The 12,326-nt window shown below is 37.4% G+C and overlaps 1 protein-coding gene across 1 annotated transcript in view; it reads right to left on the bottom strand.

The window, feature by feature from the left end:
• Positions 1–6,167: 6,167 nt before the first annotated feature.
• The window catches only part of LOC102236420 (glucagon receptor-like), a 62,117-nt gene continuing 55,958 nt past the window's right edge, over positions 6,168–12,326 (bottom strand). Inside the window, exons 11-14 of the mRNA XM_014471025.2 lie at positions 11,028–11,116; positions 10,040–10,184; positions 8,133–8,174; positions 6,168–7,825 (exon numbers count right to left, since the gene is read on the bottom strand). Coding sequence (XP_014326511.1) covers positions 7,409–7,825; positions 8,133–8,174; positions 10,040–10,184; positions 11,028–11,116 — 693 coding nt within the window. The 3' untranslated portion in view covers positions 6,168–7,408. The remainder of the gene's footprint in view (positions 7,826–8,132; positions 8,175–10,039; positions 10,185–11,027; positions 11,117–12,326) is intronic.

Below are 12,326 nucleotides of genomic sequence, written 5' to 3'. Positions count from 1 at the left end.
CCAATCTATCACTTTTCAAACATTTTTGTAAATAAATTACAAATTCCTTTTGAAAATGTCTCGTGTAGCTGGCTGGACTGTGCAAACCCCGACAAGGTGTAAATTATATCTACATGGGGGGAAAATTGCTTCTTAGTATTTCAACCTTTCTCAAATATGCTACATTTTTAATAAAGCTCTTTCAACTTTGACAAAAGGCTGTAATTTAATGTGACACAAATAGACTTTTAATGTCCAAACTGTCGGCTGGGAATATAACCATTTCGGTCAAAAGTCCAATTCCCCATTTTCTTCTTACTTTCGTCAATATAAACAGGATAGCCATCCTCTTTAAATAATCTTTATTGGCCAGAGAGTAGGAGCTTGGTGTCGGCAGTAAGTGTTTGCTGTCTTTGTTGATTAAGTTCTTTTGGCCGTAACGTTCAAATCTGAAGTGCAACAGAACAAAAAGAAAAGAAAAGTCTGAAGTTTGCCTGCTGATTACGGCTCTAAACTGTTTTTTCCTTAAAGTGAAAGGAACCCGATCACATTACAAAGACTGATTTAATCTTTCTCTGCAGCCACTGCAATCAGGGGAAATGGTTGTAATCCCATTCTGGCATGTTTGATTAATATCACTGACCTGATTTGTATTGTGCTCACTAGGCGTGTCATGGTGTTTATGTAATATCGACACCCCACCTATATATAATCTCTCACTGCGGTTGCACAGATGCGAACAGTGTTTTTTCCTTTTCCTTCTTTTCGGTGGCTTCGTAAACCTCAGCTAGCGTTTGTTTTTGGATTTAAGTGCTTTCCACAATAGAGCTGTCACATTTGATTGATTTCAGTTCGACTGGGCTCCTCACAGTGTCTTTGTCCTGGCTCTAAAAGTAGATGTTCGAACTTGTGCTGCTCATTTATGCAACTTCCTATTCAGTTCAAACTGAGAGGAAGTCAGGTATTTTACCGAGGCGGAGAGGCAGAACCCGGAACTTGGAATCCACTTGGGAGTCCAACACGTACGCATGAAATGGTCAGGGCTGTAATTTCAAGCTTTAAATTTTCCAATTCCAGCTGCTGAAGGTCAGGGATCCTTTGAGTAAAACTAGATTTAGTTTTAATATACTCAGACACCGTGCTTAATAATTTATTCAGTAATCACACTGGCGTTTGCTTTTGAAGGTGGTACTCATTGATGGCTGTCCATCTCAGTTAAAATAATTATAATAAAAAAATCTCGGCTTTCACATCTTCCATGAAATTGAAGATTTAATATCTGACCATCAAAAATGAAATTAAACTCAAATTCACCCTCACAAAATACAGGAAAATACTTTCGCCTCATTTTTTCCATACAAGTCCTTAGCTCCATCTATAAGTAAAACATTATGAATTTTTTACAGTCGTGTTAAATGCTTCTTTCTTTTTTTTTTACCCCTCCAGGGGGTCTTTTGTGGGCTCTAGTGTCCCTTATATGATAGTGGGCTGACAGGAAACGGGGAAGACATGCGGCAAATGTCGTCGGTCCGGGAGTCGAACCCGCGACGGCCGCGTCGAGGCCTCGAGGCCTCCAAATACGGGATGCGCTAACCACTACGCCACCGTGGCACGCCCTTTGTTAAATGCTTCTTGATTGGAATTTATTTTTTTCATTATTATTATTGGTTTGGGATGGAAAAAACCCTGCAGGGTTTTACTCCTCTCATCGCTCTGGACATTAAACCATGCACTGCTAATGAATGTGTTTGCCGAATCTGTTTTCGTTTGTTAAAATACAGAGATCATCCTGAATTTGTGTTGAGAGTTGTTCATACAGTATAAAAAGTAAATACCTATTAGCAATTAATGGGCTCCACTTCAGGTAAAAATGTGGTCAAGACAGGTTGGAGGCATAAACTCGTATTCATGCTCAAACTTTCAACAAAAGGTTGCACTCTTTGCAGCTCAAATCCTCTTGCTTTCCAAATATGCTTTCCTCTGGCAATAAATCCATCAGACTGAGTGAAAATGCTTCAGCATCTTCCCAAAAGTTGCTTGTCCAGAGTTGAGTTTGCGAAAACCAACAAATCACCCTGAAAGGTACTTCTGTCAACATTCTTTTTTTTTTTTTTGTTATATCAAATATTCTTATGCATGATACAACACAAAATTGAGTTTTCAAGATCCCACACAAAAAAAGACACATGCTAAACTAGCAGCCATACATACATAAAACTAAAGACAAAAGGGACTAATAATGACAACTAACAGCGATACTGTGAACTGTGCAAATGAACAATTATTGAGCCAATTTATTTGCTAACAGTCTCTCTGCCTCGGGGAACAAGCTGTTCCTCAGCACCTGATGCTGCGCAGCCTTCTGCCAGAGGAGAAGGGAATGAACAGTTTGTTTCTTGGATAAGTTTTCCTTTTTGTAAACTTCTGACTTTGAGATAGTTTAATTACAGTTGTACAAGTACTAAAAGGGAAATGCACTTCTGGCTCATTGCTCGCCGGGGTCAGCTGTGGCTGCAGTCCAGCAGCTCACCTCCGTCAGTGTGTGAATGTGTGTGTGCATACGTGAATGACTGAATGTAGTGTGAAATGCTTTGGGCTCCTCTGGACCTCATAAAGTGCTATACTGGTAATTTACCATAAGTTAAAAAAACTGTGTTTCAAAAAGGTTTTAATTCACCTGTACACATAAAGATTGGAGTAAAAGAAAGTATATATTTTCCAGATTGTTTCAATGTAAGTGAAAAAAAGTATAATCAGAAGTTTGAGTTTCTGTCTTACTGTTTGATTCCAGCAGCCTCGACTTAGAAAAGAAACTCTATATGCACAGATCCTTAGAGCCCTTCAGACCAGGGGTGTCAAACACGCTTTTGTTTTGGGCCAAATCAAGAGATCACGAAGGCTCTTAAAGGACCGGCTGTGCCAAAATGTATTGATAAAACCCGTTCACAAACTGTTGAAATATCAATGAATTCTTCAAATTAAATATTATTAAATATCTTTTCAGTCCCTCCATGATTTCGTGCTATACTTTTTGTGATTTTTTTGTAATAAAAGCCAGTGTTTGTGGTACTAATTTGGAAATATTTGTGTTTATTTGTCACAGTAAATGTGAGGTTTTATTACTTGCTGTATAGGTTGACTATGATCTGACATCAATTAAGAGTGAAGCAGCTGTTTAGTACAAGTAAGAAAGTTTTGACAATTTTTGAGAACATTTTGCAATAAACTCCCAATTATTACCGCAAAATTAGTGTGTGGATTTTAGAGTTTGCATGAATTTCCACGACAATTCTCAAGAAACTGGAGGGACTGATTGATATAATTTGGCAATAAGCAGATGAAAACTGCAGTGACGTAATTGATGACATGATATTTAAGCACACTTAGTGTTTAGTCTACAATCTAGAAGGCCACATAAAAAGCTAAGGTGGGCCGGATTTGGCCCACGGGCCTTGAGTTTGACACATGTGATTTAGAGTAACCAGTTAACCTACTAATCGTGTTTTTGGATTGAAACACTTGGCAAATCATTTCTGCCAATACCAAATCCTTTTTGCTTCATAATCGATTGTGTGGTGTTTTTATGATGCGAAGCACTTTGATCTGCCTTGTTGAGGAAATGTGTTGCACAAATAAACCTGATTTGACTTTTTAACTGCGTGGTTATTGGATCAGAGTAAGTAATTATGTCCATGATGTTGATCTATAATGTGTCTTGATCTAGTTCCACACTAAAAGCAATCCTTACTGCTGTTTGCTCAGCGTTCATCCACAAGACATTCCCTAATTAACTATTCTCTGCTGGTTTTCTCCTGTTGCCTCCAGCTGTTTGTGTTTTCTCTTATATGTAAATGTACAGCAGGTAGAAGTGATATTTTCATATTGATTTCAGGATCAGTCACACACAACGTAGCTATGCATACATTACTGGGTGTGTGTGCAGCCAATACATAATTCATCAGTTCAAAACATATTACCTTCTTCACCAAAACAAACAAATAAATCAAAGTAATTTTTATGGTGCGTTGACCCAACATTCTTCATAATCAATCACCTATTTTTGAATGATGTACATGTGTCTGCAAATTTAAACGTTTATGTAGTTTATTTGTTTGATTTCTTAAATCAAATTATTTTAGGTTGTGCCTAACAGATGCAAGCAGTCAGCATCTTATTTGCTGCCAGAAGAAAAATAAATGACTTCAGTGAATTGCTTCACCTTTGCTTATGAGGAACATACACAGAGTTCAATGGTGACTGTGTGTCCTCAGTCCATTCTTCCTCATCCAACGCTAAACAAATGCTGTGACATATTTTGTGTATTAGGGCCAGGTTAAGAAAAATAAAGTAAAAATAACATGAGAATAAAGTCATAATATTTTGAGATTAGTCATAACAAACATATTAGAATCAGACTATTATCAGTAACAGATTAAGTATTTTCTTTTCTGTAAAACTTATAGCTAAGTATAACTTCACAAGATGCTCAACATTCCTCATTTTACTGCAGCCATAAAACTGCTTTGTTTTGTCTCATAATATTATGACTTTATTGTTGTAATTTTAAAACCTTATTTTCGTAATCTTTTATTCCTTAGCCTCTATTACTCTGTTGTAAAAAGCTTACTGTTCCAGCCACTCTAAAGTTTTGCCTTCACTTTACTTCAGGATGATTATGACATGCTTTGCTTTTCTTCTGTGGTTTCTCAGGTCTGTAGACAAACAAAAAAGTGCCTTTCTTGTAATAAAAAATATGTAAATAAAATAGCAGCAGTGTAAATGTTGCTTGATACATCTGAAATTTTAATTTCATTTTGCAAAGTTAGACATATTTTTTCTTCAGTTTTTGTCCATTTTTATCCAAATTGAATGTTTCAGATCAGCAAGCCAATTTTATTATCAGAGAACGAAAACCTGAGTTAATATGACCAACATTTCTTAAATTATGGTTCCATTTACGCAACAATAAACACTTTCCAAATCTGGTGTAGCTTCAGCAATGACGAAATGAGGACGTGAACAAAGCCATCCAGTCCATTTCCGACATTACAAACACCGCAGCCAAACGTTAGCGATTTTGTAAAATCAGATCCAATCATTTCAAACTTCAGAGTCCACGCTTCCAGCAAGCAATCATTTCTCAATTTCCGAGGGTCCAGACCCTCTGAGTGAAGCAAAGCGTAGATCAAAGGGCTGCTTTTTTACGAGACGAGTCTAATATGAAAAGTAAAAACACACACATCAAAAAAGTTTGATTTTGTGTCACCAGTTCATAAAATGTTTTCTCGGGGATCATGATGATTTTTTTGAGTAAAAAAGCTTTAAATTTGGGGCTTTAGCCTTTGTGGGGTGTCCAAGGAACACAAATATTTCCTTGGAACTCCTCCATTTTATCTAATCCCTTTGACTCATGAACTTTGACCCTTACTTAAGTAAGCGAGGCCTGCAGTGCTTCAAATCTCGCTCTGGGTTCTTCTGTGACCTCTTTGATGAATCATTGATGCACCCTGGAGTCATTTCAGTTGGTCAACAACAAAAACTTACTCATGAATATATAGCCTCTCACAGACTGACAGATGTCACTTAGTTTGTGCCTCAAATTATCTTTGCTTTGTGAAAATAAACCCGCCTTTCCTCAGCTGAGACATTAAAGTTTATGAGAAACAGAAGTCTGTAAGAGGCATGTAACTCTGACAGCTTACTGAACACTTAAGGCGTCTTCAAAGAACCTCATTTCCAAAAATACGATCAATTTCTTTAACCTGAATCAGGTGCAGTTTTTCACTCTTAACGGGTTATCCTTATCATATTTTTCTTTTTCTGCAACAAACTTGGCAAAAGTATCTGTCAGTGTGCCGAGGAAATGTTAGAAAAACTCAATATGTATCCAAAGAGCAATTTTTTGCTGACATAATTTATTTTTTATGGATTCACAAAAAGAAATTAGACACAACCAGTTTTTTTTTTTTTTACTTAACTCTTTTAAACCATGTACAGTTTGGTGACCTCTTGACAAATGCTTAAAGTTTAAAGTGGAAATTAAATATATCAAAAGTTAAGTTTCAACCATGTGCACTAGAAATAATAATCTGCCCCTTTACCCACCTGCCATTAACATTTTAATGTTTAATACTTTAATATAGTTACAATGTACACGCCACATTCAAACACAAACTGTTTTCTGTCTCTTTTTTTGTGGAAATCCTCGCTGGTTCAATTATTCTAGCACAACATTATAAAAATGGTTCTATATTTTTACAACATGTTGCTTCTGTAAATAAATATGATCCCTGACTCAAACTCCAGACAGAATAATATAAATACATAGAAATTAACTATTGGTGTTCTTTACATCACAATGTACAGGTCAGAGGTTATTTAACTGGATATAAAACCTTCACCAGAAAGTATTTTCATCAAATTTAACATCTTTACTTGGTGATGCATTCTGCTTAACACAATCCAATAGAAAACAAAAAGTATGGGTGCATAGAAAATGGCTGTGCAATTGTAGCAATTGAAAATTACATTCACTTTAATAAGATACACCAAATACATTTTCATAAAGGAAAGTCTTTTTTCAATTTTTAGCAGTGATAGTGAATCTTTCACACAGAAATTCAGAAATTTAACATAAGCACTATGTGGACTACATGAAGATCAATTTATATGCAAGCGACAACAAAGTAGTTTAAATTTACTTATTTTTTTCCCTTTAGAGCAAAAATGTTTGTAAAAATGGATAGAATGTTGCCATTTGTATAAAAAAAACATAAAGCTTGAAAAATTGTCAATGCAGGACCCAACTGATGCAAAAATGTATATTATATTTATAGAACTGTTTTATTTTTTGGCGTCGATTATTTTAAATCACAGTCATTTCAACACAATCACAGAGTCTTTTGGAAAATGAAAGCCATCCCCATCTTCAGTGCGGCTCCCTCGGCATGATGCGCTTTTACTACCGGCATTAAGTGCAACAATTCATTTGTCTCGAGTGAATCCCTCAGTCTGGCTCTTCTCATAACATCTGAGAAAATAAGAGCCGCGCTTGCTGCGCTCTTAAAGCCATCCTGTACCATGAGCAAGCGTCCGCTGCTGCAAACAAACCCGTAACCCCGTCAGTCCTCATGATGACAGACAGCAGCGGTGAAGGTTTGATGTTGGACATGTGGTCGTCCAAAACGTCTGCATTTACAGTAAAAAAAAACATGCTGCGCAGTCACGCTCATCGTTAAATCATTCTTACCGTCTTTCATAATCAATAAATATTACATTAAACATGGTAAGCTTATCTTTTGATTCCTTTTAGGAGTGATCTAAATGCGGTGTTTTTTGCATATATTTTTTTTCCATTTAGGTTGCCATCGGTGCACAATCTTTAGAAAGCTGAGAGTTTTGTGCTAAAAACAAAAACAAAATGTCGTCTTCAGACACTTGTTTCGTCTCCCTCCTGTGGGTACGAGCGGTGCTGCGCCCGATCCTCCAGGCTGATGTCCTCTGTCGTGCTGCTGCCCCTGCTGGTGGCGCCTCTCTGAGGTGGGAAGGTGAACTGCAGGGCTTGTCTATTTTTGGCGGATCTGGCTTTGCCCGTCCCGTTGCTGTAGGAGACCACCAGCCTGCGGTTTTCCTCAGCGGAGCAGGACGGGTGGCAGTTGGCCTTGTTGGACCGCGGCGAGTCATTGCTTGGGTCGCTGGCGTTGTTGTCCTGAAGGTCGGTCAGGTTCCCGGTGGCGATGCTGCCGCTCTTGACGTGCGGCGTCTGGCTGTGGGTGTGGCGGTATTCCTCGTCGATGTCCTTCCCCAGCTTCCACCTCTTCCACTTTTTCAGCATCTCGGACTGAACCTGAGAGGCGATTGGAGTGGAGAAGCACAAAGGCGCACAGACGACACGGAGCACTTTCGTTAGATGAAGGACAAGTTGGCCAACGACTGCATATAAAAGCTTAGATTTGTAGATGGCTATTGTTGCTGCACGATTTCTATTCAAGCTCAAAATGAAATAGCTTTTAGCTTTATAAGAGAAATAATAAGTGGTTGAACCAAGAACTTTGGCAATATAAAAAATGCTTCCTCTCTACAAATATCAAGCACTGCAACAATGGCAAAGATCAAATTAGAGTTTTTCTGGCATAAAAGCAAAAGCGCCTCACCTCCTTATTGACGAAGCAATACAGTATGGCAACCAGCAGGCCCTGCATTGAAAGTTGGACATTTAATCTGAACAATATAGACAATTTCGACATATTTTAAACAAATAGCTAAAACATGCAATATTCCTGCTTTCTCAATCTGCTGCTGTGAGTTGTTTTTAGTTGTTCTCGCCGTAACATCACTCACAACTTCATTCGACCAACCCTGGGAAGTAATTGAAGGAGTCGTAGTGTTGGCATGATTAAATCACGCTAATCGTGACTTAATCAGCTGTGGAACATCAGTTGAGGAACGTTGGACCCTAAACAGTCAAAGCGTTATCATGTCATACAAGCGTAACAACACTGTGCCAAGTGGTTGTGTAACAAATTGGACCAGAGAGTGGAAGCAGATTTAAACATCACTTTTCAGCTCTTTTAAGTTTATTGAAGTGTTAACACTGGTTTAAGGGTTGAATTACTCTTTTTCACCTGAATAAATCAAGTGAAAGCTGGAAATGTCAGTTTGAAATGTACAACTACAAGTGCAAATTTATGGCTAGTGTGGCAAAGTAAAAAGCTTTTTCCAACTTTAAGTACATTTAGCAATAAAAAGTGGAAGAAATACCATCTTCCAAGTTGTTCGGAAAGACTACTAACACACACACACTCGCTTCTTATTGAATTTAATCTCGCCCAGAAGTTTAATTTCTTTTAGCAATTTATTAAAAAATTTGAGACTCATTTAATAGATTCCATAGAGTCACATATTTCAAGTGTTTATTTATTTGATTTGGATGAACATGGCTTCCACGTAAACTCAAATGTTGTCCTTTTGAAAAATGTAATTTCACACGAGAGAATTTAAACATATAAATGTTCTGAATTGTTTCAGAGAAGCATTCAGGCGTCCTGCTGAGGTATTCAGGAAGCCTATGCTACTTTAGCAGCAGCCATGGGTCTGATGTCTCCCTCTTGACAATACTCCATTGATTCTGTATGGGGATTAAATCAAGGCTGTTTGTTGGCCAATCAGGCACAATGAAACCATGATCAATAAAACAAATATTGGTACTTTTGGAAGTGTGAGTAGGTCCAAGTCCTGTTGGTAAATGATTTAAGCATCTCCATTAAGATTGTCAGCTCAGGGAAGCATGAAATTCTCTAACATTTCCTTAAAGAGATCTGCAGTGATTTTGGTTCTGTGGACCATTCGGTTCTGTGTCTCCCTACTCCTCGTCCAGTGAGACTTGAACACAATAAATTCAACAGTCGCAGCTCACGTCCTGGATATGTCTGTCTGCAGTGGCTCTTTAAGCTCTGACTCAAGCTGCCGTCGTCAAACTCTCTAAGGCGTTTTTTTGGTTTTGTTTTTTTTTTTAAATCACCTCAGGCTGCAGTTCTCTCCTGCTGCTTGTGCACCTTTTCCTACCACATTATTCTGTCAACTCTACTCTCCGTTAAAATGCTCGGCTACAGCAGTCTGTGAACCGCCATCTTCTCTAATCTTCTTTACTTTTTGTGATTTACCTTGTGCAAGACTTTTATGTTACGCAAGCTGCTAGCAAAGCAATATTTTGCATTTGTCATGTCATATTTGCATTTTTAGAGCTGCTGACTCTATTGTTTATCATCAATGAGTTAATTTTTTTTATTGAATTGCTTAAATAAATAAGGTAATTAATTACATTTATTAAAATGCATTTGTTAGTGAAAAACAATTGAATGTGTAACCACATATATATACTGTATATATATATATATATGTGTGTGTGTGTGTGTTTATTGGATGGCTGGCTTTTAAAAGTACAGATAAAGCAAAGAAAAAAAACGTGTTTATTATTCTTATAAAGGGTATACTGTATACAGATAAAGAATGGGATTCATAATGCTCATATACTGTAGAAGGAAAGGTTGTGAGTTCAGACCTGGAAGGAGTTGAACAGGAGGTCACAGAAGAGGCGAATGAGGCGAAGCATGGAGCCCTTCGGGACAGACTCATCAATGACGAAGGTGAAGAGGATGGCGTGAATGCCGAGCAGCGGGATGAGAGTCAGCGTGGATTTCGCCAGCCTGCGCACGATGAGGGGAAAAGACAAGAAAATCAGGGAAGACTTTTTGAGTAGGACACATAGCAAAAAGGTAAACTCTTGTTTAAAATTCAACCACTTCAACAGACTTCCTCTGCAGAACATGTGGTGTAAAATTAAGATAGCAGAGTAAAGTTTTTAAAAAAAGAAAGTGAAAAATACAATATGCTGTACAAAAAGACAATGGTTGATTAATAAAGGTGGATTTGCAATGCCATTTCCATTTCTAATGCTGTCTTCTGTTTGATTAAATTAATATAACATAAAATAATCATTGTTTTCCAATCCCGGGCAGTTGTGATTGTTTTACTATGTAGCACGGACCCAATGAATTATACTGAATATATCATCTAAAATATCTTAAAACAGAGTTAATTTCTCTGTAGAGATGCTGAGAAGCATCTTCACTTCCTTTCATTAAATATTTCCACCAAGGTTGGCTGATTCATCAATGTATTTGAATTTAAGCTTTGTGTCAACAAATGCTATTTAGCAAAGATGGCTGCATTTAAAGGTTCTGCTCTCAAACAAAAATGAAACATTTCTGTAGAGAAATTCAAGGTTAACAGTAAATATGATCTACAGAAGGGGATAGACTGGGAGACGACTGAAAGACATTACTGGGACTATTCAACCAGTAAGGTCCGTGTCCCATCACAAAGCTTCATCTTTGGTTCAGGCTCTAGTATTTTTACCTGTTTTTGTCAGTGTTGGTACTGGAAATGTATCTTTAAGATTTACTGTCTTTTTAAAATTCTTCATGTTGTCGGCTTTCAAAAGTACCTTTATCTACTGATTAATTTTCAATAAGAGGGCATTATCTCACCTGAATTTGTAGTCAGTGTATCTCATCTGATGAGCTCTAAGTTTAGACATCAGGATTTTAATTATTCGGATGAAGATGAAGAAGTTAATCTGAAATATGACGAGAGTCACAGAAAAACAATTTAGAAACTGAGGAAAGAAATTTATGGAAAAACAAGGTTGACATTTTGAAGCTGCAGTAGATATTTTTGTAAAGGTTCTGCACATAAAAATGCATCACTTTGTTATGGGAATTTTCTTCTTCTTTCACTACTACTGATGGGGCGGGAATATCTGAACATGCAGGCGCATTTGTCTCCAAAATAAAAGCATTACATTGAGAGTTACGCATGGAGATCGAGTTCATGTCCAATTCTGAAGATGCAGTTTTTAAAATTTTCTGTAGACTCTTAATAATACAGCTCTCAAGTTTTTGGAGTTCGAATTTTGCCAACATTTATCTTGCATGTAATCAGCAGTAAATCTCCAGAGGTTCTGATAAACTACTCTTAACATAAGCAAACAACCACATGTGAAAGTCTTGAACAACATTCACGACCATAATTATTTTGCATTCATTTACTAATGCTTTATTTATAAAGTACTGGTGAATGTTTTTGCATTCTGCCATGCAGCCTTAAATTGCATTCATTGTGTGTTCATGTTGTATTTGCACGGTGAGTGCTAGCATCTTATTTCTTGACTCCTGCTATGAGTTTATGTATATTGTAGCAGAAATTTAATATCAGAAAACCAACAGGTGTCAACAGCACTAATCTAAAAATTTAGCAGTCAGTCTTTCCGCTGGTTTTCAGCATTGTCCTGTAAATAGGGCTGTAACGCACATATCTGCACTACATCTAAATGGAAGGATGACTCATCATGTGGAACAGAAGAGGGTCTTGTTATTGCAAACATTAACAAGAGATTGTTTGGTGACAAAAACAACATTTTTTAATATATGCAAAGTGGATGAGGAGACCGTTTTTAAGCAACTTCAAAGAAGAAGGAGTGAGATTATTTTCTTTTCGGGAGAGCTGGGTGAGATTTGTGAAAGTGAGCAGGTGGGAGGATAATTAGTTTTCACTCCACCTTTCTCTGTCGTCTGAATGTAAGTGGCATCACTGACAAGGTTAAGGACAACCGAAAAGGTGTAATTCTGGTTATTTTCAAAGGCCTGAGAGTTTGATAAGCTGCTCTATTGAAATCCAAAGTTTCTTTAAGCGCAGCCTTGCCTCTCAGACCTCTGCTCACTCGGGCTAACACAAAAGGTACGCTGATGTTGCCGTTCCCCCTGCACAGTCACCTAGTGTTCTTGTAT

Source organism: Xiphophorus maculatus, chromosome 5, assembly GCF_002775205.1.
Source record: "Xiphophorus maculatus strain JP 163 A chromosome 5, X_maculatus-5.0-male, whole genome shotgun sequence".
Taxonomy (NCBI): domain Eukaryota; kingdom Metazoa; phylum Chordata; class Actinopteri; order Cyprinodontiformes; family Poeciliidae; genus Xiphophorus; species Xiphophorus maculatus.
This window is presented reverse-complemented; position numbering and strand designations above follow the sequence as displayed.